The sequence below is a fragment of the Lytechinus variegatus genome, chromosome 8, assembly GCF_018143015.1.
Source record: "Lytechinus variegatus isolate NC3 chromosome 8, Lvar_3.0, whole genome shotgun sequence".
Taxonomy (NCBI): domain Eukaryota; kingdom Metazoa; phylum Echinodermata; class Echinoidea; order Temnopleuroida; family Toxopneustidae; genus Lytechinus; species Lytechinus variegatus.
In genome coordinates this window covers 31,210,266-31,237,239 of record NC_054747.1, presented here as the reverse complement: position 1 = coordinate 31,237,239, position 26,974 = coordinate 31,210,266, and the positions used below count along the sequence as shown (strand labels likewise).

General features: G+C 36.0%; 2 protein-coding genes across 4 annotated transcripts; both read right to left on the bottom strand.

Moving 5' to 3' along the window:
* Nucleotides 1-1,355: 1,355 nt before the first annotated feature.
* LOC121419647 (histone-lysine N-methyltransferase PRDM9-like) lies at nucleotides 1,356-9,756 on the bottom strand. Its single transcript, XM_041614105.1, has 5 exons — nucleotides 9,744-9,756; nucleotides 9,282-9,479; nucleotides 7,813-8,150; nucleotides 6,915-7,155; nucleotides 1,356-3,881 (listed from the first exon to the last, which is right to left on the bottom strand). Exons 1-5 carry the CDS (start codon nucleotides 9,754-9,756, stop codon nucleotides 2,596-2,598), a joined length of 2,076 nt encoding a protein of 691 aa, XP_041470039.1. The 3' UTR covers nucleotides 1,356-2,595.
* A 5,161-nt stretch (nucleotides 9,757-14,917) lies between these two features.
* Nucleotides 14,918-26,660, bottom strand: LOC121420338 (zinc finger protein 624-like). 3 transcript variants are annotated; one of them, XM_041614930.1, is made up of 6 exons: nucleotides 26,594-26,660; nucleotides 23,274-23,504; nucleotides 20,044-20,202; nucleotides 19,429-19,775; nucleotides 18,823-19,063; nucleotides 14,918-18,434 (listed from the first exon to the last, which is right to left on the bottom strand). In XM_041614930.1, exons 2-6 carry the CDS (start codon nucleotides 23,491-23,493, stop codon nucleotides 17,173-17,175), a joined length of 2,229 nt encoding a protein of 742 aa, XP_041470864.1. In that variant the 5' UTR covers nucleotides 23,494-23,504; nucleotides 26,594-26,660; the 3' UTR covers nucleotides 14,918-17,172. The 3 variants fall into 3 exon arrangements, with proteins under 3 accessions (XP_041470864.1, XP_041470863.1, XP_041470865.1); XM_041614929.1 differs by having other exon boundaries at nucleotides 26,581-26,647; XM_041614931.1 differs by having other exon boundaries at nucleotides 26,585-26,647.
* Between the last annotated feature and the right edge of the window lie 314 nt (nucleotides 26,661-26,974).

Genomic DNA, 26,974 nt, shown 5'->3' with positions numbered 1-26,974 from the left:
AGGCTAACATATATATAATATATATAATATATATTGAATAACAGAGGTAATTCAATTTTTGAAGAATACCATAATCATATTCACAAACACTAAACATAATATCAAATATTTTTCTATGACATGGAATGCAATATATATCACCTCACATGATCAATTGATCATGTGTACACAACAGATGTTTTACGAATGATATCAATTATTACATATAATTTGTCAGCAAAGTGATTATATTTTAGTATAGCGACTATAAAGTATAAATAAAAATTCTAAATGGCCAAGAGTAATATAGATGTATTGAAAGAAAAGCCAATTCTTTATTTTTGACTGACCAGTCGATGAAATATACATTTGATTCTGTAAGCATTTTGTTATACTGTATTTTTTAGAGACCCGGATTGGAGCGTTAAAGTGAAATTGACAAATGGGTCATTCCATGGGGTTGGGGCAACTTTTGAGACATACAAGAATTCCAAAACTGTGTCTCATGTAAAGAAGGCAAATGTATGCATAAAATTACCAGCAAAAATAAATGGCATCTCACCAAGTTTTACTTCTCAAGCATCATGATGTATTGCAGATTCACACCTGAGAAGTTATTGAAATGTTGTGCCAATGTGATGTCCATGTAACAGTGGTAAAACTCTATTTATTTTGCAGCAAATCCATTCAAGATCCCCAATTGCCAACTGAATTATTATGATTGGACATCATCTTTAAATTGAAACATCAAAACTCAAACCCATTTGAACTGATATCCTCTGTGAATTGAAAAAGCTGATACCACCATTACATGGACATCACACAATTTTGTTGCCCCAACCCCATGCAATGACCCAAATGGGAAACATTTAAAGGGGAAGTTCACCCTGACAAAAAAACTTATTGTAAAAATAGCAGAAAAAATGATAAAAAACATTGCTGAAGGTTTGAGAAAAATTCATCAAATAATTAAAAAGTTATTAGAATTTCAATTATTTGATTTGTGACGTCATATGCGAGCAGCATTCCTACATAGCGAATGGTAAAAAATCAATGAAATGTCATTTTCTCAGAAAATTGAAAATGGTTTTCACTGTACCTTTTGTATATCAATAGACAAATCATTTCACACCCGACCATGAATAGAAACCAAAATTAAGTCATCAGGAACCATGCAAAATTTGAAATTCATGCATTTTATATTACATAACACATGGGGCAGCTGCTCGTTTATGACGTCACAAATCCAAAACTTTGAACTCTTAATAACTTTTTTACTCTTTAACGGATTTTCCTCAAACCTTCACCAATATTTTTTACTATTTTTTCTGCTATTTTTGCAACAAAGTTTTCTTCAGGGTGAACTTCCCCTTTAAGCTAAATAGTACAACAATGTAATTCTTATGCATATTCACCACTTGACAGTCAAGTATTTTGCTTGAATGAATTAAAAAAAAACCCTGAATTCAGGGTTTGACAAATGGCTTTCTTGCACTTTTCATCCTCCTCATAACCGTGACGTAATGTTGTGATAGAAGTGTTGTGATTCCATGTTTGCACACAGAAAAACTGAGTGATTTTTTCTGCTTTTCAGATTATGAATTCAATTTCGATACTGTATAGCATTAATATTAAAAGAAATTGACAATATTTATCATTCATAGGGAAACTTTAAATGACAAGCTCTGCTCTTTCATAGTATCTAATCTTGATATAGAACTGTCTCCAATCTGGATTTTTTTCAAATATTACAATTGTTTTATAATATGGAATTATTGCATGTACTATTTATCATTAATGTTCTGTTCTTTCGTGTTGGAAGATCAATATTGTATTATATTTTTGTGAGATGAAAGTAAACCAAACTGAACTGAACTGATTTTTTTTTAATTTGCAGAAAACATCACTGGCAATTTACTGAATGGTCAAATGGATGGAATCCTACAATTCCTCACCAGGTTTTTTGTGATAATTTATTTGTTTGGCACTTATTTGACCCCAATTGCTATGTCAGGAAAAGTTGTTCACATAATCTGAATGCAGATTGAATTTTAAAGCTGTGCCAAATAATTAAACAGGAAATAAAATATGGCGAAAAGTTTCTTGTCCAAAGCAGTAGATTTCATCCATTCAAGCTTCCAGGTAAAGATACTTATGATAGCTCTGTCTGATAGAAGTAAAGAAAATAAAATGTGTAATCTTAAAAGCAGGAAAATCTCTCTGGTTTTCTGTGTACAAAACTATGGAATCACAATGCTCCTAACGCAACATGACATCAGGATGAGGCCAGTCAGAGGCACAAGAAAGCCTATTTTCGAAGCCTGATAATTAATACCATACAAAACTTAGAACTGAAGTATGAATCAAAGTCACTAAGGTGTCAAACACCTCCAAGAATCATTTTTAAAAACTCAACAATGCTGAAAAAATATTGTTACATTATGCACTACTTTTGAACTCAAAAGAATATTGCAATGTCATCCTCTAAGTTTACTACAGAAGTCTATGGAAATCAAAATATGGAAGATATTGTTCACTCATTTTGGAATCAGGAGAGCTTGCAAAAAATACCCGTTTTATAAGCAGGACAATGCCTTTCAGAAATATTAATCAATGTTACGCATCTGCATCCCCCTGCATTTTATGCTTGATCATGTGATGGGTATAGTGATTATTGAGAGAGAATTTCTTGCCACAAACTTCACAACAGAACCTCTTCTCTTTGGTATGAATTATTTGCACGTGTGTGTCTAGTGAAGTCCTTGCCGTGAAACCTTTCCCGCATTCCAGGCACACAAATGGCCTAATGCCCTTGTGCCTTCGTTCATGTTTGACGAGGTTCCCTTTATCGGCAAACCCTTTGTTGCAGACCGAGCAGAAGAATCGTAGAGGCCGTTCCTGATGCATGCGTCGCTTGTGCGCATGGAAGTGACTTTTCACTCGGAATCCACGGCCGCAGATCTCACACTTGAACGGCTTTAGTCCTGTGTGTTCACCTTGGTGGTTGTTAAGAGCTTTCTCTGAGCCAAAGCTTCTTGGACATAGCGTGCATTGATAGAATCCCTTTTGCTCATGGCTAATCAGGTGGTTCTTCAGTCGATGCTCGCTGGTAAAAACCTTAGGACAATGTACACACTTGTACGATCCTTCATTAGTGTGGTTCTCCTTTTCATGGTCCCTGGCGCTGAAACAGGAGGTATATCTCTTCGGACAGAAGCGGCACTTGTATGGGCGTTTCTTCTGGTAATAGGTGGTTGTTTTACCGAGCATGTCCTTTGCTTCTTGGGTTGTTGCTTGTGCTGGTTCTGTCTCATCTGGTGATGTCCCATTTGATTCAGGTTGCCCTGATCTGAAAGCTTGGTGTGTCTGCTCGTGTTGCAAACATTTACTCTTTCTCGTGAACAACTCAAAGCAAAACTGACATCTAAAACCATGGACCTCTCTCATATGCTTATCGAGTGAAGTTTCTGCTTTGAACTGTCGGGCGCATTTCTTACATTTGTATAATTTGGGCTCATGAGTCGTCAAATGTCTTGCCAAGGCCTGTGTATTTCCCTGTCCTTTGCCACAAACAGGGCATGCATGTTCTTGGTTGTACTCATGAAACAATTTATGGGCCATAAGTCTACCTTGGGTAGGAAAAACCTTCCCACATGTTTCACACGTAAACACTTGCTCATTGTGGTTGCTTTCACTCTTGGTAGTGGAATGCAGTTTGGTGGTAATCTCTGTCTTTGTAGAATTATTTGTTTTCCTTTTCTTTCTCCATGAGAGCACAGGAATCATTTCATTAGATTGACTTCCAGGTTTGCTATGGGTGTGTTCACATTTGATATGTCTCAGGATCACTTTAGGGGATGCAAATAGATGTTCACACTGGCTGCAATGAAACTTCTGAGTATCTGAAACAAAAAGTAAAATATCAAAACTGCATTTGAATATGGCATTTGTAGCATTGGACTGTGGAGTTCCTCAAGGTCAAGTCTTAGGTCCTATTTTTCTTTAACCGAATACCACAAGAAAAGAATTCAATATTCTGTCAGTTTGAATGAAAAAAATAAAAATAAAATCTACTGACAGACATATTGAAAGTCAACATTGAATGTGGTTTTTAACTTGGTAAATACATGTATATGTATATATATATACAAGGCTCGACATTAGCGGTGGCCTGGTGCCACCAGAAATTCACCTCAGGCAACCATTATTGAAAAGATGTTAAGTTTTGGTGGCCCGAATCGGGCAACCAATAGTTTTCAAAGTAGCACAATTTTTCTCCTGATTTTTCACGCATTTATCAACTTTCTACAATTCAAATAGCAAACCAGTTCGTCATGCACCTTTTTTGTTGATCTACACACATATTGCATAGTCATGACAGTACTACTGCTCCAGCATACAGTAGCTATTATCCAGCCGGCGCAGGCTGGAGTGAGCTAGCTTTGCATGAAGCCATGCGCATGTAGCTAGCTGTGCGCTGGCAGCCTATTCAGACTCAGGGAGCTGAGATATGAAATGTTGCTGCTAAGAAATCTTCCCCAGAACTTTGAAAATCTAAGTCAAAGTCACATTTTACACCTATGAAATGCCCTTCTACAGTCCATATTACTAAAAATCTGGTGTGCCCTGATTATTTGCAAGCATTAAAAAGAGGAATTATGACCTCTCTTTTCACTCAAAAAGACCGATTTCCGAATGAACTAATACACATAAAAACCCATGTGTGCATTTTTATGTATGTTGATACTTTGTTTCTTTCGAAGCTGTGTCTTTTCTAGCCAAAAATAAACAGACAGTTTCTTTCTTTCTTGTTTATAAATGACTTCTTAAACCTCTCTTGAGAAAGTGAATACTTTGGGAAGGCATTTTATTGATATGAAATGTGAATTTTTCCAACATTTTGGCAAATATAGGGAATGACTTTTCTCACACTTTTTTCTCACACTTTTTTCTCCAGATATAACTTTTGCCGTTTTCTTGTTATTTTCTTTCATTTTTTTTATACCCCTTCCCATTGAATATTCCTGATTAAAGAACTTATGTTTCTACTAAAAAAAATAATACCAACTAAAGGATATAAAAATAAAAATGTGCCATTCCCAAAAGATAGGTGAAAATTATTTGCTTGGCTTTTAATTATATTCCAGTCAGAATAGACTATTAAAAAAATTGTAAGTAATGGCTTCTTAATTTTTTCCCCTTCATTTTTTTTATTAATTTTTCTTTCATTTTCTTTTTTTCTTTGGTCTTAATCTTTTTGCTTTTTTCTTTTAATTTTTGTCCTGTTCTTTGTTTTTTCTTCATTTTCTTTCTTTAGTTTTATTTCACTTATTTATTTATTTTTGTTTTTGTTATATACTTTTTGAAAATTATATTTTTTTTGTTTCCCCCTTTTATGCATTGTTCTAATTTTGCGGCATATTTTTCTACCATTTTCTCCTGCTATAATATGCTGCAAAAGAGAAAAAATAAACTAGATTTGGGGCTTGCATAATCGAGGCTTTAGGATTCAAAGAGGAAGGAAGGAAAAATCACTGTTTTGTATATCTATCTGAGTTTGCTTTAGCCTATGCACTATTTATTTACTTTACCATTATGAGTCTATGTCTATACGGAGATTTAAAAAAAAGTCTACACAATTCATTTATTCTCTTTCAATAATTTCATATTTACAATGATAGAACAATTTATATTTTACCACCAATCAATTAGCAAAGTAAAATAACTGAAGACAAGGTTACACACAAGCTTACAAAGTGAAAGTAACTTAGTGGTAGTGGCTGCAGAATTAATATTTCAGAATGTTTAATATTTTTCTTTATATTTTCCGGGCCACCAAACTTCAATATCGGGCCACCAAAAAAAAATCATTTGAAGGTTTTGGTCCCGAACGGGCCACCACCGAAAAAAGTAAATGTGGAGCCTTGATATATATATATGTTAATATTAGAATAATAAGTCATATCGCTGATCATAGGTCACACTATTTTTCTCAAGGGCACAATATATATACTGTAGTTGTTCCATAAAATATGCATTTCATATACATTTTAGGAATTCAGATAAATGAACATACAGTCCGACCTCTCTTATCCGGACACGTTGGGACCAGCACCAATCCGGATAAGGGATTTATCCGGATCTGGGAGACCCAATATTGAATACACGCAGCTGCGCTGCCGACTGCCTCCCCATGCAGGCCACCGGCGGTAGCTACACTGTTGTAGTGGGCGTACTGTAAAGACAATATTTACTGCAGAGTCAGTGCAAATTATAGGCATTGTTTTTATGGAAATTAAATTGATCGATGGCCAAAACTCTTGGATAATTTACCTGCTAAAATGACTGAGGTATACATCGAGCATACCTCGAAAGAAAGAGAATGACTAGATGAAACCAAGTATTAAAATTAGATCATCGCGGCGGGTAGCGCAGCTTTGCAATGTCAGCCATTGTTACACTGACTGTAGGCTGAAACATGATAGATGGCGCTGTCCGTATTGAGGCCTAAAGTTAGCTAGCAAGACATGTGTTGTTTTTCCCGCGAAGCAAAAAGAGAATTGTGATGAAATGTTTGCGCTGCATCCTAATTTACTGGAAATTATCATTCCTAAAGTTCTTTTGGTGATTTGGGTGAGATATTTTCATGAAAAATATGTTTGGTGTAGGGTGACTATATTGGGAAATATATGTAACCAAAATGAGTTTACGTATAGGATTGAGTTTAAATTGAAATCTCATTCTTCACGTACCGGTACTAGATTAAATTTAAAAAAATCTCGGCAAGTGTGCGTCCGGATAATAGAGAGATCCGGATAAGGGTAGGCCGGATAAGAGAGGTCGGACTGTATTGAACAATCAATTACACTTGCACATTTTCTGATAGGTTAAAAAAATGCAGGAAATAAAAAAGGAAACTACTTCAACATAATTACCTTTATCAAAATGAAGCTCACTCAATCTCCTGGGAAATCCTACATGATTCATGTAGTCCTCACTGTAGAATACTTTAAGTTCGCCACCAGGTTCAATGACCTTTGTACTTCTATAGAAGATTTCCCCATAGATTTGATAAGCTTCCAGGTTCTGTTCCTCCTTGTCAAGTGCACATCTTACAAGAGACATCCAAGTCTTGCTTCCATCAACATAGAAACACACTTTACCTGAAAGAAAGACCTGGACAAATGAGAAATTGAGAATGATTGATTTTAGAATAAGTTATTCACTAGCACTTTCTAGGTGACTTTAGAATCTGGGAAATGAGTCATTATGTGTGTGATCTCACAATTGAATTAAAACAAAATTGTGACTAAAATAAATGTTATGTTTATAGGCTTGTTCAGTGAACATTTCACTTGAGGGAATCATCACAAAACAATGTTGAGGAAATAAAACCAATCCCCTGGGGTTATCAGGGTCGATTTTACTTGAAATAAAGTTTCACATATATTCTCTTTTAAGTCCCTACTGTTCTAAATTCACAAGACTGTTCCTGAGGTGTTACTACAAAGCAGTGGTGGCAAATTAACCCAAGGCCACACAAGGCAATGGTCTCCCACGCCATTCCAAATAGTTGGCTAAAATAAGAGTCCCTTTTTCCTGAGGCCTTAATGACCTGCGGTAATCCAGTGCATGTGTCCCATTGAAAAAGTACATGTATATTTAGAATTGATGCCCTTTTTAAAGAGCCTAGATGCTCCTCAAGTCAGCACCGCATTTCCTTTCCTTTAAGTGTCTTATTAAACAATGGCCTTGCCCCTTTGCATTCCTAATATGAGCCCTGCAGCCTACAAGATCAGTCTGTCTAACCTTCATCCATTGTATAACCTTTACCTCCCAAGTTGTATCTTTCATCCCACCAACATCCTCTTCCAGCAACGTTCCTCTATAAGGTCCAAACTCCACCCCTTCCTCAATACTCTCCACGGTAACTACACCTTCCACTTTACCCTGCGATGTCTTGCGGAGCGATAGACCCTGAGGAAGATCCGAACTCGATGAGGGCGCCCTACTCTTTTTTAGATTGAGTGCCACCAGGACCGGAGGGTCAGCAGTAGATGAGCTTGGAGCTGACGCGCCAGTCTTGGGTGAATGTGTGGATGGTTGATACTGTGTTTGGTGTTCTTTACTCGGAGTATGCTTAGGAGTGTGTGAAGCAATATCAGACTCACCTAAAGAATAATAATAATTAAATTCAATATTTTAACACTAATCATATCCCTGAAATAAGTTTGAAACCCAAAAAGGCGGGGGGGGGGGGGGGTGATTCAGCCACCACTCAACATTATTTTTTGCAATAAAAATAATGCGAAAAGCTGGCGCCATACCATGAATTTCTTTTTCTTGCAAATCTTGCAAACATTTGAGACCAAATTTGCACCCCCGGGTTGCGGTTCCAAAATTATGCAACATTTCATACACGTAGTGTACGTAAGACCAGAAATTGCTTTTCCTAGGGCTGTAGGTCTCGAGAGAAGAGAACTTTGATATTCCTTCTGTGTGAATGGTTTTAGCAACATCCTCAAATGTTATTGCATAGTTGTATACCATAGTAATGCTATTAACCCTATCTAGGCCGGGGACGTGATTTCGTGTACAAAGTCAATGCAAATTGTGTTTTCAACCAAAATTTATAAATGCATGATTATTTTTAGTTTTGCTGGTCTAAATGTAATTATTTTATACTTTTTATGATCACAGAAGAGTCCCCAACAAATTTCATTGAAAAAACAATGAAAAACAAAAGGTCAAAAAACAAAGAAATACATAAGAAATTGCAAAAAACAATATAATACATAAGAAAATGATTTGATATCGCAATTTTTTTCATGTACACTTGCTAAGAACAGCACAAAGAGTTTCTATACCAAGAATTAGTACATTTGGAGCTTTATTTAGGGAGTTAGAGGAAAAAGTATGATTTCGCATACTAATTACGCATAAATTAGCATAATCACGTAATAGCAATTCGCATGAAATAAATTACTATACGATCTTGTAGATTATGTCCCAGGCAACTCGCGTGCCAATTTTCGGCGCGATCGCGCGGTCGACGGCCGAGATCTTAGGGGGGGGGGCCATATGAACTCCCAAAATACCCCGGCCTAGATAGGGTTAAATGTCAGCTATCAAAATCAATGATTTCATAAAAGATACCATTGGCTGGCAAAAATAATATGATAGTAATTTTAATGCAATGGGGCCTAGGATTGTGATGCACAGTTCCGCTACATACAAAGACAGCTTTCCTGTCAATGAAATGTTTGTTGAACAAGTTGCACTATTAGTTCTGATTATTTTACCTGGCAATTGGGTTGTGTTGCTTGCTGGAGTATGTTCCTGAGTTGTCAATGGTAGGATGTCACTTTCAACAAAATCTTCTGGAGTAGTGATGGATGCGACACAGCCTGCAGAAAAGCCAGAGGATTTGATCCCATCAAGCTGGAACGGAACTGACCGACTGGCCTGGTGAGCTGTACTTGAACTTGCAGGCGCAGAATCTTTTGGATATTATAACAAATAAAAGATAAGTAAATTCCAGCTTTAGTACAGATCACAGAATTCTTTTTTCAAAAGAATCCATCAAAATGGCCACTTGGTTGTTTGTTAAAACATAATTTACCACATGATCATAGTAGTCATTACTAGAAATAGATAAGACATTCTGCTGGTAAACAAAACTATATTAATAATCTTCAGCATACTTAGAATGACTAGAATTCATTTTTTTACAATTTTGTATGTACATGTATATGTATTTTTACTATGCCAGAACATAGTACCTCAGAGTCTTATTTCATAGAGACTTGGTATGAGCATGATTTCTAGAACAAGTTAAACTACATGTATCAGCAAATTATTTTGATAGCCATTAATATGCTGTTATTGCAAATATGTTATTATAACAAGTTTTGTGAAACAGGTCCCAATACAGACCTCAGTCCGCTGTGAAAATACCCCTGATCAATTATTGTGTTGATAAGACAATCAAACACAAATGAATAAACATTTCTTGTATTCAATCCCTGTCAATTATCTTCTCTAATTGTAAAGAACTTTGACCATAATTACTACATGACCTGTATAATTTATTAGCTACGTATTTCGAAAATTGATAAAGCCAAAATAGAGATGAATACCATGATAACTTGATCGCAGTGTCGCAGGACGCGGATGTACAGGGAATGCTCTCATTGGTTGCTCAACCGTAAAGTCAAGCTGGTGTTGTGAAGGTGTGTGGTATGATACAGGTAGTTCCATGGGATAGGGTGCAACATGTTGCCGGAGTTGTTGTGATTGCTGCTGCTGTTGATGCCTACTAAGATTATGGTCTCGTTCGGGGCAATAGTAGCCAGGGGGATAGTTGGGTTCCATGACTCAAACTGATGTTTTAGGAGAAATCAATAATGAAAATAACAGAATATCAATAACACACATTTTCTCAGAGACACTCCATGGATAGTTTCAAATGTGGTGCCGAGTGCTGGTTGGTGGAGTTCCAACAGGAATATATTTTACATCAGCACACTGCAAACCTTGAAATGAGGCTGGTGCTGACTGCTGGGACAAACATCAATCTTCTTCTGGCGAGCTCTTAATAACATACTTGGCACATGTATGATTATATTTATGTCTCTACTCATCTGACTGACTCATTCAGACCATTTGCTATAAATAGGTCCATGTTGTTCAGACTGAGTGTTGTTTTTTATTAAATGATAATGAAGATGGTAATGGTAGTGATGATGATGAATGATGATAATGATGGTTGTAGTGAGGAAGCAGATGATGATGATGGTGGTGATGATTATGATAGTGGTGGTTGAACTTTTGCCATTTGCTTCAGTTCACCATCCTTATCAAATAGTTTGAACAATGAGATTCCTGCCTCCTGGATTATTGTCAGAAAGCACACAAAAGATTGTATGTCCAGTAGTTTTGTAAAAAAATTTGCAATCAAATTTCTGTTTGGTCATATTTTGGTTTATACTTACTAAGAAAAATATATATATCATCCGTATTTAGCTCCTTTGTCCCGGCGTCATATTTGTCCCATATTTCAGAATATTCAACAAAATATAATGCATAGAAAAGTGACGAAATTTCTTCAAATAACCAACAGATGATGAAGAGAGTAAGAGACACCAATAAAATCGCTTACTTTCAACTTTTGCAAGTTCTGTGGTGATATTTTCTTTGATCTAGACAAAAACACACACATGCAAATTCAGCACATGTAATAGCTGCAGCATGTGCATTCCTGCCTGTAGGTGAGGCAGGCTAAGTACTAGCTCTGCATGTAGGATCCGAGAAGATTCTCAAATCAATGCTGCAAAGAATGCCACATGATAAACAGTTTTCCCACCAAAATTATCACAAAAACTGAAGGATTACTAATTTCATGATGTAATCGGAGGAACAATTTATTGAGTTTTCATAACTAAATCTAGTTGTTTCAGCTTTCATTTTGAATCTTGTTGTGATCGGTGCGAACATGTAACGGGATGAGAGATGTGTGATGCTGCAATGTTTCATCTAATTTTTAAGTTTGACAATGTTTCACTTCTATTTATTTCTAAAACATTTTACTTTTCTGACAATTTTTGAAATATATCGACCCCCCCAACAAACAAGCAGGCTCCAAATATCATTAAGACTTTTTGATTGGATTTTGTTTACTATTGCTTGAAGTTTGAACTTTTTTCCTCTGTCTTTTCTCTCATTCTCTATTCATCTACCCTTTCTGCTTGCCTTTTCTTTTGTTCCATCAACATGTATCTTTATTTCCAATCCTTCTTAGCTTTCTTTTCTCATACCGGTACTTTCTCTCTGTTTATTTTTCTTTCCTTCCTTCTTTTTTAAATATCCTTTTTTTATTTCTTTCATTCTTTCTTTCCTCAAACTTGTCTTTGCTTCCTTCTCCCTTCCTCTCCTTTTTCTTTTCGTTCTTTCTCTCCTTCCGTTATTTTCTTTCTTTGTTCATTCTCTCCTCTCTCCCTTTCTTTCATTTATTTTTCCCCCTTCTTATTCTTTTCCCTAATTATTCTTCCCTTTCATTCCTTTTTACCTTCCTTGCTTTTTCATCTTTCTTTCAGAATGAAGGAAACATTTTTATTTCCTTCAGTATTTCTTTCTTCCTCCTTTAATCTTACTTTCTTTTTTCCTTCCTCTCCTTTATTTCTTCTTTCAGTCGCACATTCATTCATCTTCCTTTCCTTTCTTTTTTTTTCTTTTTCTTACCTTTTCTTTTTTTTCAAAATTCATTTCAAAGAATGATAGAAAACTTTTTCTTTTATTCTTTCTTTCATCCAATCTTTTATTCTAACTTTTTCTTTTATTTTTTCCCTTCCTTTTCTTTACTTCATTTCCCCCTGCCCCTTCGTTTTGTCTCTCTTTCCTCTCCTTTCTCTCCATAATTTTGTTTGCTTTGATTTTAATTCAAGGACACGTCGAAGAAAAGAAAGAAAATAATAATAGGCCTAACGAGTTGGCGGTAATGGTCAAATATGACTGGTCGCCATTAATAATATATCTAACAAACAACAACGATCTCGACTCGAGCTAGCCACCGCGCGAATATAAAGGTCCGGAGTCGGGCATCAGGAAGGAGTGCAGTGTCTGCGGGCTCCGCCTGGCCTAACGTTAGGCCTGGGCCTGGGCGGGGACGTCCGTGGCTTTAGTGGCAACACCGTTTTACCAATGCCAGACAGATAGGTCATGTTTTCCCTTAAAATTTGTTGAATAAAATGAGAAAATAGCCACATAGTGCATCTAACATTCATCACCAATGATTCAAATAACAATATAGATAGTGTTTAGAAATAGCGGATTCAACATACCAAGAAAACAAGACGTTCTTTCGAAGACAAATTTATACTACATTCGGACCGCACCGCAGGGTTTGGTTAAATGTTTTATTGTTGTATGACACAAATAAAAAATGAAAATTTTGACCCCAATTAACGGGGACATTTGTGTTGAATTATCATCATCATCATCATCACATCACATCAGATACGGAAATGAAGGACTTCTCCTGTAGGATTTTCCGATCTTTAGAGACACCAAAACCCTGTGAAAATTCCAGGATTATCACAGTGGTAGCATTTTCATTAAAGCTTGTGTATAGTTTTGGTAAATCCACCAAAATGCACCTGTCACTATTCCAATTCATTGCTAGCGAATATTAATGGATATGCCTTATAACAGTTATGATGTGGAGGATATGAAATGAAAATGTGTTTTACAGGATAAATTTTGCGATTTTACATGGAAATTTAACTTGATCGGGTCACCCGATCAAATTAAAATATCTGCGTTTTTGTCTTTCAATTAAATCCTATTCCAAATCATGGAATGGGCTGAAACTTTCAAGATATGTGTTTCGTCTGTAACTTTTGGATATCTAATCACTAAATTTATAAGATAAGTGCTTGAATGCCCATTTTTAAAATTTAAAACAAGCATCGCCGAGAGATGGCGCTGTATATCCAAGATTTGAATATTTGAAATTTTCAGTGCAGTTGGAAAAATATCTAACGGTCTCTACGCTTCAGTAAGACTGTCATATTAGATGATATTCGATTATCAATCACATTATTGACCCTTTACCAAAGCTATACACAGGCTTTAAATTCGACTGCAAACTTCAAAACTAATACATGACGCTGGGTGATGATCCTGGCAGTTGGGGGAAAAGTGTTGGTGAGATCCCCTCTAGCCCAGCCCAGCCTCCATCAAACCTTCTTGATCAATTGTACCAGTATTCTCTGTCACCATCTAACATACCAATATTACCCATACTCATAGAGACGATTTTCTATCCTCTGATTGTTTCTGAAAATTTGATGTCTAGGACCCTTAATTTCTCTGTGATATTTTATTTTTTACCCCCCCCCCCATCAAAAAGCAGTTTGAGCACTTTTCTTTACAATTTGCCGTTGCAAAATTAATCCAATAAGAATTGATACATTCATATCCTCCAAATCATAAATGTTTTGGGGCATACATCATCTAAAAATAATTTGGAAACTGACATGAATTTACTGAAATTTGGCTTTAAAATAAGATTTAAGTAGAGATGCTTTTTAATCCATCTCTCATCTCTCGTTTTTTTTCTTATTTCTTCCCAATCCAGTCTGCCTTCTCCTCTATTTATCATTTTGTTCTCCCCACTGAGTCCTCCTCTCTGTTAAAGGTCAAGTCCACCTCAGAAAAATGTTGATTTGAATCAATAGAGAAAAATCAGACAAGCACAATGCTGAAAATTTCATCAAAATCGGATGTAAAATAAAAAAAATTATGACATTTTAAAGTTTCGCTAATAAACAACAAAATAGTTATATGAACGAGCGAGTTACATCCAAATGAGAGAGTCGATGATGTCACTCACTCACAATTTCTTTTGTTTTTTGTTTGAATTATACAATATTTCAATTTTTACGAATTTGACGATTAGGACCTCCTTGCCTGAAGCACAAAATGTTAAAATAATGGAATTCCACCTGTTCAGAGAGGAATGAAATTTCATTTCACATGACAATGACGAGAAATTAACAATATTTTGTATTTCATATAATAAAATACAAAAGAAATAGTGAGTGATGTCATCAACTCTCTCATTTGGATGTAACTGGCTCGTTCATATGACTATTTTGTTGAAAATAAGCGAAACTTTAAAATGCCATAACTTTATTTTACTTCCGATTTTGATGAAATTTTCAGTTTTATGCTTGTTGAATTTATCTCTTTTTATTCAAATCAAGTTTTTGTTGGGGTGGACTTGTCCTTTAAAGTTAACCTCTCTCCTATTCCTCTCTCACACACATAAACCCCACCCCCACACACATGTTCACCCTTGAGGATGGGAGTATACTTGCATATACACATACACTGTTCTCTTTGTCTAATCTAATCCCACTAAATGTCTCACAAAACTGTACGAATTGTAATGCATTGTTATATTTATTCTAATAACGAAATAATTTTTTTATATATTTTTCTCACATATGTAGAAACAATATAAGAAACATACTTAAAACATTCTAAAAGAATACATGACTTAAATTTTTCATGTACATACTTTATGTGCACATATGTAAATGCAAGAGATCATTCCAAGAGTTAAGAAAATATATATCCGGTGTGAATAGCCCATCTGCTAATTCCTTTGACAACAAGATTTGAGACTTTCAGTTATGATCCCAGTTATCCTACCCCCAAAAAGTAGTACATAAGATGTGTCTCTCCTTTGTTTCAGATTTGTTAATGGCAGTTAAATGGAAAATTTCATTTATTCAAAATGTACATGTACCACTCCCTGTGAATGTCACCACTCTACAAGGGTGGAAATCTCTCCACAAAGGTAGGGAGGGGGACCAGGGACTGGAAAAATTGACAAGCCCCCCCCCAACAAAAAAGAAGGTTATCACCATAAATGTCAGGTCATTTCCACCCAAAAAAAAAATTGACAAGCAAAAAAAAATAAAATAAAGTCATCTTTACATGCTTTATTTCCATTTGAATGACATATTCTTTCCATCATAAAAGACCAAAAATAGTAGGTTTTTACACAATATTTAGCACAATTTTCTACATAAAATTATTGAAAATATTATCAGCTCCATTTCACTAACCAACAAAACAAAAACAATACACATTTAATGTGAAGTAAATTAATCAGACAGGAATAAACATTTAAAAATGAGATGTACAATATGAATGAGTGCTTGTCATTGAAAACTGAGTTGAAAGAAAAATTATGTAAAATTCAATTCATACCTTATAAAAGGGATCAACTGCACATTTCATGATGAAAGCACCAAAAATCTATCTTTGTTTATAGAAAACCAAGCTGGACAATTATCGTCTGTAAACGGATTCAACAGTCGTAAGTTTCCTTGTGTCTAATCAGTCTGTTTTCTTTTTTGGCTTCCCATAGAGATGGTGTCGAGCTGGAAATATGAGGCTTTCATGAAAACGGCCCCCAAGAGGCATTTCAAGATACTTGCAACTAATTGCAAGTAAATTATTATACAAATCTTACAAACGAGTGTAAATTTGCAACTCATTGCATGTCTGCTATTTGCAACAGAAAATATGAATTGATTTGCAATAAAAATATTGATTCATCAGATAATAAAATCGCAATTTTATTTTGTAGTTGATTGCAAATAACATCTTCATGCATCTTGCAATAAAAGAAATAAATTGATTTGCTATACTTAACATTGTTCAATAAAAAGTATAATTACAAATGAAATTTGTAACTGATTGTATATGACTTACTTTTGCAACATATTATTGGTCTAGTTAATAGTTACACCAATGAAACCTATGAAAAACAATAAAAAATAACTTTTAAATTTGCAATCATTGTTTACCTTAAACAAACATGGTATAAGGAAGACCAAATCAGCAATTCTTTCTTGTCTTATCAGCATGCTCCATATACATACATGTATCTGAGAAATGGAATGACTGAATATATCACTAAATTTTCTTTTATATTTATTCTGCAAGATGCTAAGTAATGAATTTTTACACATGGCACATAAAAGATAGGCGAAGGATGGCAAAAGTTTAACCGTCATATTTTACACTGTAAAAGATAGCCAAACCATTACGAGTGATTAGAATTGATTAGAATTGACAGCAACCATGACAAGATCAGAGTAGATAAATATAAAGAGAATGTTATTCAGATGATGATGATATTCACATGTTAGTGAATTTCATTAACTAATCTGCCCTACTTTGGTAAAAGGAAGCAAGTGACACATCAGTCAAGTTTGAGTTATTGTTGTTTCTGAAACACCCTTTGTATGTTGCGCATTCAGACAAAATTTGGGGAAGAAATGATAGTTCTATGGAAAGATATCGAATGAAATATGCTCTTAAATTGCATTAATGCCTATGTAAATGACAAACACACATTGCTCGTTTACAACAAATGATACTTTTGTAACTTGCTTCCTTTTGCCAAAGTACAGCAGTAATCCATGAATGTCCATTTCTCATAGGTCCATGGATCAATTATGATCAATCAATGAGGTGCACAGGTTTATATCTTATGTACGTCAACAAGACTGGAAAACATAATTTTTTTTCAATGGACATGTAACTGTGCAGCACTAATTTCTATGCCCATTTATAGAATTCTGTTACTGTTAGCTGTCAAATTCTTACAGCCCTTCATGTCTGTTTGCTACTGATATCTCCCTGTTCTTTATGTCTAAACATATGGTAAGTATAGTTCTGATTCAAAGAGAACGTTTTCCCACAAATATTGCACGAAAAATCCTTTTTCTCTGTATGCATTGCTTTTATATGAGTATTGAGAACATGCTTTGCTGTGAAACCTTTACCGCACTGCAAGCAAACATAGGGTCGAACACCTTTGTGGCGACGCTCATGTTTTGTAAAGTTCCCTTTATCAGCAAACCCCTTATTACAGACTGAACAGAAGAAGCGCATCTTCTGCGTCCGATGAATACGTCGCTTGTGATCTTGGACAGCTTTCTTGATTCTGAAACCTCTGCCGCAGATGTCACATGAAAATGGTTTCAGTCCGTTGTGTTCTCCCTGATGATTGTTGAGGGCGCTCTCCGATCCAAAGGTCTTAGGACAGAGCGTGCAACGATACATACGATTCTCTTCATGGCTACGTAGATGATCTATCAGCCGATACTCGTTTCCGAAAATCTTTGGACAATGAGGACACTTGAAAACAACATCGCCAGTGTGCTGCTCCTTTTCATGAGTCCTGACACTACTGCGCAAGCTGTATCTCTTTGGACAATAGCGACACTTGAATGGCCGAAGGTAGTAGTTGGTGGTTTTACCAAGCATATCCTTAGGTTCTTCAGGCATTGCAGCATCTATCAGCTTCTTTCCCGTGTGTGGTCCATTCTTGGAGGAAGCCTTGTGTGTTTGTTCATGCTTCTTGAAATCTGCTTTATACGGGAACGTCTCAAAGCAGACTTTGCATTGATGACCATGAAATTCATTTCGATGCTTGCGTAGCCCCGCTCTTGTTTTATACGTACGATTGCATTCATTGCATTTGAGCACAAGGGGTTCATGCGTCTTCATGTGTTTTGCGAGGGTCCGAGAATTGATCTCTTTCTTGTCACATATCGGACAAGTATGACCCTTACTGAATTTATGAAAAGACTCATGCTCCTTTAGTTTACCAAGGCAAGAGAATGACTTCTCACATGTTCCACACTGGTATACAAGTTCTCCCTCTTTGTTCACTTGGGTCTCTACTGTCAAATCTTCTTGGGTAGGAATATCAGTTTCCAATGGCTTCTTACTCTTTTTCCTCTTCCACATGAGCACTGGGTAGAGTTCTTCCAATCTATCCTGGGAATGTTCACATCGCATATGTCTTAGGATCAGTTTGGCAGATGAGAACTGGTCCTCACACAAGGTACATTGGAACTTTTGTGTATCTGAAATTTAAAGAGAAATTATAAACCTTTTTATCATGAAATTCACCTTCAATAGACCTTTGGAATGGAGTCCCTTAAGGGTCTAATTTAGGACCTATATATTTTTTTTAAGAAGAGGACTTATTTTACAAGCCTGCATCACATTCTCTTTTACTAAATCAATTTCCTCTGTGACATGCAATAAACTACAAAATACATATGGTCGTTGAATTAAAACTATTCATGGAAAGAAATGAACAAGATTTAAATCATCTTACCTAGTATGGATACATATGATCTACATAATTAGGTTGTTTTTAATGCTGTGTGTTATTATCATACAATTCATTTAACAAGATATTCACTCGAGATAGCTTTAGGTTGTTGAGAGTAAATGCATAAGACTCACCCTGGTTGAAAGTGAGTTCATTCAATTTAGTATGGATTCCAACACGCTTGGCGTATTCTGCATTGTAGAAGACCTTGAGTTCACTTCCTGGTTCAATGACCTTTGTGTTTCTGAAGTAGATTTCACCATAGAATTGATAGGCTTCAAGATTCTGTTCTTCTTCACTCTGTGCACATCTTACTTGAGACATCCAGGTTTTGCGTCCATCGAGGTAGAAGAATACTTGACCAGAGATGCAGATCTAAAAATATTTTGAAATGCAAGGAGAAATGGGGATAGATTATGTGTATTGTGTTACTTCCATCAATGTTGTATGGTCTATAACATTAATGACTAGTTCCACAGACACAATTTGGGTCAACACCAAAACCATGGTCTTAATCATTAAATAATCATGGAGATCATGTTAGATCTTATCAGATCTTGAGATCTGGGCCCCGTCTTACAAAGAGTAACGATTGATGAGTCATTATCATTTTCTTAAAGCAATAGTGCTTTTTTATATTTTTTCTTGAGTTTAGTTCAGCAACCTGTTTGGCCTGTATCAACTTTCACAATCAATTATCATCTAAGCACAAACATTATGACAGAGCATTGCTGAATTACCTCCCATGTAGAATCTTTAGCTAAACCCTGCTCTTCATTCATCAGAGACCCGGTGTAAGGGCCAAACTCGGACCCCTTCTCCACAGTCCCTTTGGCCAGGACACCTTCAACCTTGCCATCTACCGACCACTTATACGACAGACCCTGAGGAAGTTCTGGACTTGAGGATATCTTTCTGTTCTTCTTGAGGTTGAGTGCCGCCAGGATGGAAGGCTCATTGTTGGACGTGTTGGAGCTGTTCGGAGCGGGAGCATGAGTGTTCTGTTGAGATGACGGGATTTCACTGTCCTTTATCGATTCTTTCGCTGGAAGTCGTTTGGACGGAGCTGGTGGAATGGGTTGCTGGCCTGGTAAAAGAAAGCACAAGGCATTTTAGTGAGCGGATCCTTACGCAAATGGATTTTTATAAATATGAAGGAAATTCATTCTCCTAACAAACTGATTGATAACAGGGATTAGTTCAGGATTTGTATCACTTTTGAAATATAAACAATTTTAACAATGCATTGTAATGAGTACACTGTGGCTGATTAATCCCTTAGGATATCACACTAGTAAAAAAAGGGAACAACTTTCTCACATGCACAACGAAACACACAAATTCTTTATACATACCTTGTGTGATGTTTTCACAGTGTGGAGGATGAGTTGTGAGGAGTGGTGCGTAGCTTGCTGGCTGGGTCGTTGATTTGACCCTCTGATCTCTGATAGTGGCAGGCAGTTGATGGTGAGCTGGATGCACGGTGTTTGGGTTTGGAAGCACTGGAGATGAATCTTTTCACAGGGAACCAAAGAGAAGAGAGTAAAATAGATAAATCAAGGCTTTGCTCCTTTGGTATAGTATGGTAACTGGCATGGCATTCTTTATTGGCCATAGTACAGTAGTTACCAATGTTTCTGTAACAATTCTGTAACAAACAGGCCTTAACCTGGTGGGTGTTTCATGAAAGTTGTCAGCACTGACTAAATTGTCAGAGCTGACAATTTCAGTGAAATCCTAGGTTTTGATTGGCTCAGAAGCACTGGCCTCTGAATGTTACGATGGTAAATGTCAGAGAAAGACAACTTGTCAGTGCTGACTACTTTCATGAAACAGCCACTTATACTATACCTGGAGAAGGGATCTTGATGCCAACATCAAAGAGCTTGGAAAGGGGTGGCAAACTGTGGTAAACGCAGACCAGGACCGAAGACGCTGGTGTGCCGTTGTCAATGGCCTATGCTCCAGTACAAGTAACGGGCCATGATAAGTACAGTAGTCTTACCAATGTCTGGCAAAGTTACTAACTTACATGTACATGTATACTTTTAGACAACACCCCCCCCCCCATCCCTATGATTTCAAAATTTAGGCCTACATGTATGTTAAAAAATTCATAAAGCATAATTTTGTCTAAAATTGTAATAACTTTAATAGATCATTCTTCTTATGCAAGTTCAACTTACCATATTTAGTATTAACCATTTTTGTTTCATGTCCCGTTTTCATCCCTTAATATTTCATTTTATGTAGTTCCTTTCTGCTTGTTGAAGAAGTTTACGATACAAATTGTTTTATCATTCAGGCCTATAAGGCTCGACATTAGCGGTGGCCCGGTGGCCCGGGCCACCAAAAATTAATCTCGGGCAACCATTATTGAATAAATGTTTAGTTTTGGTGGCCCGAATCGGGCAACCAATAATTTTCAAAGTAGCGCAATTTTTCTCCCGAATTTGCATGCATTTATCAACCTTCTACAGTTAAAATTGCAAGCCAATTTGTCATGTGCCTTTTTTGTTAATCTACACACAAATACACACACACAAAGATTGCATAGTCATGACAGTATGTAGGCCTACCGCTAGCATAACTATTATTCAGCCGGCCGTGCCGGCTGTCTGGCTGAGCTTTGCATGCATGAAACCAATGCAGCTAGCTGTGCGCGAGCAGACTATTCAGACCCAGGGAGCTGCGATACGAAATGTTACTGCTAAGAAATCTTCCCCAGAACTTTGGAAATCTACGTCAAAGTCACATTTTACACCAATGAAATGCCCTTCTACAGTCCATATTACTGAAACCTGATTAATTGCAAGCATTAAAAGGAGGAATTATGACCTCTCTTTTGACTCAAAAAGACCGATTTCCAAATGCATTTAATACACATAAAACACATAGGTGAGTACATCACAGTCCCATATGTGCATTTGTATGTATGTTGATATTTGGTTTATTTCGAAGCTGTGTCTCTTTGAGCCAAAAATAAATAGGCCGCTCTTTCTTTCTTGTTTACAAATGACTTCTTAAACCACTCTTAAGGAAGTAAATACTTTGGGAAGGCATTTCATTGATATGACATGTGAATTTTTTCCATCATTTTGTCAAATATAGGGAAGGAATTTTCTCACTGTTTGTTCCAGATAACTTTTGCCATTTTATTTTTTTCTTTCATTTTTTTCACAGTGATTAAACCATTTATACCCCTTCCCATTGAAAATGCCTGATTAAAGAACATGTTTCTACTGAATAATAATAATTTTCCCCATTTTTTGATAATTTTGTTTTATTTATTTTTCTTAAATTTTCTTTTTGTTTTTCTCAAATTTTTTTTATGACCTGTTCTTTGTTTTTTCTTTCTTCATTTTTTCTTTTGTTTTATTTCACTTACCGTATTCATTTTCACAATTTTTGTTTTCTTTTTCAATATACTATTCTAAAAATTATTTTTGTTTATTTCCCCCTTTTACACATTGTTCTAATTCTGCAGCATGTGATTTTCTCCTGCTATAATATGCTGGAAAAGAGAAAATAAACTGGATTTGGGGCCTGCATAATCTAGGTTTTACAATAAAAAAGGAAGGAAAAATCATTGTTTTGTAAATCTGAGTTTGATATATGCACTATTTATTTACTTTACCATTATGAGTATGTGTCTATACGGAGATTAAAAATCTACACAACCTGGGAACAATACAATTCTTTTATTCTCTTTCAATCATTTCATATTTACAATGATAGAACAATTTATATATTACCACAAAATAAGCAAAGTAAAATAACAGCAAGCACGATTTACATACAAGATGTACAAAGAATAGTGGTACGTGTTGGTGATTGCAGAATATTTCAGTTTTATTCATTTTTAATTAATGTTTTTCTTTATATTTTTCGGGCCACCAAAATTATTAGTGGGCCACCAAAAAAAATTATTTGAAGGTTTTGGTGGCCCGAACGGGCCACCACCAAAAAAAGTTAATGTGGAGCCTTGATTTAGGCCTATTATGTTCGGAATGGGCAATCCAGCCATTCATATGTATCCATTTTTTATTTCATTCTGTTATTATACCTGATGTAATTTTTGTTTGTAATTGCATGTTTTTTTTTAACAATGGAAAATGAATACGATACAATACAAAACAACCAAAATTAGTATAAAATCATTTGAGTATTAATTGTCACTCTAGTCTTTACCCCAGCATGATCAGTCATAATAGAAATTCAGTGATTTACAACTGGAAATTTGTGGAGTGAAACGATCAGAACTGAGATTATAGAGAGCTCTACTACATGTAGCTTTTTTTTCTGGAGATACCAATCTCATCTTTTTTAATATACTATGTGGAGGTGCCGTGGTCTAAGGTGCTGGGTTGGAGATCCGAGGATCAGGGATTCGATTCCCAGCTTGGCACCTGTGCCCTTGAGCAAGGAATTTTATCCACATTGCTGTTTTATCGTACATCAAATAAATGAAAAATGCTATACCCATATGCATTATGAATATCAATGTTTGGTCTTGTTTAAAATCATAAAAAAAAATAAAATAATGAATTCATGTCAGATTCAGTCAACAGTTGAGCATAATTACCATGGTATATTGAACTCAGCATGGAAAGCCCAGGGCCAGTGTGTGGAGCAGGGAATGGTCGAAGAGGTTGATCTACAGCAAACTCAGGCTGATGTTGTGAGGTTGGGTGATAAGGTAGATCCATAGGGTAGGGAGTAACATGTTGTTGATGTTGTTGGGAATGTCTTTCTTGTTGGTTTCTTTCTGGGCAGTAGAAACCCGGTGGGTAATTACCGTCCATGTTTCAAGAAGCTGTGTGTAGGATGAAAGAGATGAAAATTTACAACATAGGCGTACAGATTAAAAATCGCTTATCAAAAAAGCAGCTCAGTGTATCACAGTTTTCATAGACAATCAAAATTCAAAATTCAATTGGGTATTTATTGCATAAAGAAATGATGAAATGCTGAAAAAGAATTTGTAAAAACTGAATCAATGACATACAAAAATTGGTGTATTTCCAATTCGTCCAATTGCCATCTCGTCTACTATCATTTGGTCTACCATCAGCTCGTCCACTCACCACATGGTCTACTTTCATTTAGTCTAATGCCATTCCGTCTAATAACCAGTTGGTCCAATAGCCATTTAGTCCATATACCATTTGGTCTAATTAAACTAAAAGTGTTAATTGTGCAAAATGAATGAAAATGGGTATTAGACCAACTGGTTATTACACGAAATGGTAATAGACGAACTGTTGATTAGACAAAGTGATGATTGGACCAAATGGTTGTAAGACGAAATGTTGATGGACGGAATGGCATTAGATTAAATGAAGGTAGACCATGTGGTAAGTGGACAAGTTGGCAGTGGACGAATTGGCAATTTACCCACAAATTCGCTAAAAGTGTCCAAATTTCTTCAAATTGCAGTGTCTTTGCGTGTGATTACACATGTGCCAAAACAACAATCCTATCACAGGAAATGGACACTTGACTTTTTACTATGTTCTCTTTTAGCTTTAAATATTCCTTCTTTAAGCAAAAACCAAAAAAGTATGGGAGAGTGTTTATTTTTTTCAAATACTTTCACTGTATGCTACAAAGGTTATGAAGTTATGGTGCCTTTCAAAAGTGGCATACAGATAGGCAGGGGCTTGGGGTGCCCCCCCCCCACCCTGATAAGAAAAAAAAGTGGAATGGAAAGATAGAAAGTGAAATATGATTTATTTTCTGAATATTATATCAGAATCTATCACAAAATTTGATATTTTTAATAAAAAAATTGGAAATTTTTGCTTGCTCGCTCACAACTTTTTAAACATTTTATCCGAACTGCCATACCTAGCTCCTTCCAAATTGACCTCACCCCCCATCATACAGCACAAATGTCTGTCTTTTACCTGCTTGCCCCAAAATATGGTTTTCTAGCAATGAGTTGAAACTTGAAAAGAAAAAGAAGGGGTGTATGAAATGGGAACCAGAAGCACAGAAGTAATGACTACAGGACACAGGAACGATTGTATTTTTCCAGTAGATGTGGTATAAATGCGATCGATTTGAAAGAAAAAAAAATGAATTCACATAGGGCCTACTTTGGCTGAATTCTTCTTCAATTTCATGTAGATCTACTATAGACAGTTTTATTTTGCTGGCAAGAAAGACACCAGTCTGAGATCTACATGTATACTATAGAGAAGGCCGAGGGAGGAAAAACAGGTAGTGAAAGGGTGTGAGAAATTAAAGAGAAATGAAGCAATGCCAACATGGCCAATGGAAACAAAATTCATTTTATGTTTAATAATGAAATGAGAGAATAGACGAGAGAGAGTGAGAGAGATGTGTTATTCTTAAATTATTTTGAGAAAAAAAGAGGCAAACTAAGAGCCATAAAGCTATCTTTGTCCCCCCCCCATCCAGAAGAAGAGTATGCACGAATGGGACGAAAAATGGGCAGAAGCACAGAATTTTTAAAGATCTCAGTGAGTCCAACAACTTTTCACACTGCACTGTGCAGTGCACATCTGTCTGGCTAGACACACTTGTTCACTGCTACCATCTAGCCTGTGGAGAATCTACAGGTAGGACTATGGTATGCCAATGCTGTATAGAGCACACACTTTAACTCTTCATGCGTTACGTTCGCATTATTGCACATCCGTAGGCGTGTTTCGTTCGCATTTTTGCACAACCACACATTTCCCATAGACGTCCCCTGTCCCATTGTTTTTCGAACAATTGCATGCCCCGGTGCGTACCTAGCTACAATGTATAGCTTGGCGTTTTTGTATACCGTACATGTGTACCGATCGCGCGTGCGACATTAGTTTAGCGTTTGACGGATTATCGCAGCTTACAAATTACAGAATCGTTGAGTTATCCCAAAAAATCAATACATCCTGATTACAGCCATGAAGTTCATTGAAAAAGGAGAGGAGAAAATCAATAAAACCCTCCTCACAAACAATACCATGGGCCAGGTTTATTGTTAGAAATCTGTGACTCATGGCACGAATGTGAATGAGAGGGGATCACTGCTAAAATAATGCAACACACGGGGGGTTTACAGGTGAACGCATGAAGAGTTAAAAAATCATTAAAATATCACTTTTGTGACCAAAATTACTAATTTCCATATAGTTTCAATTCATTTATCATAGTAATGTGGGAATGATTTTTGTATTCACCAGAGCGCTCAAAAACTTGAATTTTGGGCATATTTTTGTGTACGCCCTCTATTGGTGGAAAGTAATATGGCAAGAAAATTTTCATTTTTTGATCTCTATTTTTAATTAAGAAAAAATGATATAAAGAATCAAATTTAAATTAAGAGCCAAGCGGTATGAATTAACAGGTCTAATGGAAACTGTCAGTGTAAAAAAATCAAGCATTTGCCCTAAAGAAAAAGAGAAAATAAACCAAACATTGCCACCTTTATTTTGTCACACATGGAGATATAAGTTATAACTGAGAACAAGGTTATATTATAACCTTGTTCATTGAATGAGTGGCTAGACAGGAATAACCGTCGTTTCTGGGGATTTATTCAACAATTTCTGACATTTTACTATAATCCCCATGAGCCAACGCAGTTCAGCGGAACAACCAAAATACAGAGACTGAAGCTTTTGCCAACTGTCTGGCATGCAGTCAGGCATTCAGTGTCACACACATCCTCAGTCACTCGTCATTTCTTGGATGCACAGCACATGCACAGGCGATGAGCTCGCAGTCAATGATCAACACACAGTGACGACAGTCAGTCACAAAAGCAAAAACGCACAACAAAAGAAACTTCAAAATAATATGAAAAGTAACTTATTATATATTCATGCCCTCATAAACTTTATAATGATTAATACAAGTATCTATTAAGTGCATCGTACCTACTCAACTTACGTTCTTTCGACAGTAAATCCTGGAAAATTAACACTAAAAATCAGGACCGAAGTCGTTCGTAGGCAAAGTCATTTCCCAAGCATGGTCTTTGTAATAGTACAAACAAAAAACAAAATATTTTTTTTTGTTTTGCTGTTTTTCTTTTGATATCTCGATTCGATCAACTGGCCTTAATTTGAAGTTACAAAACACACACAAAATGCAGATCAATGGCAAAATTGCAATAAATTATTATTATTATTATTAAATTATATTTTGTACGACAAAAAGTCTTATAATCTCGCGCTGAAAAATCCATTAAAAAATAAATGAATCAGGTACAGGTTTATTGAGCAATATAAATGGTCAAACTTTTGCCAGGGTACCGATCCAAGAGAACTG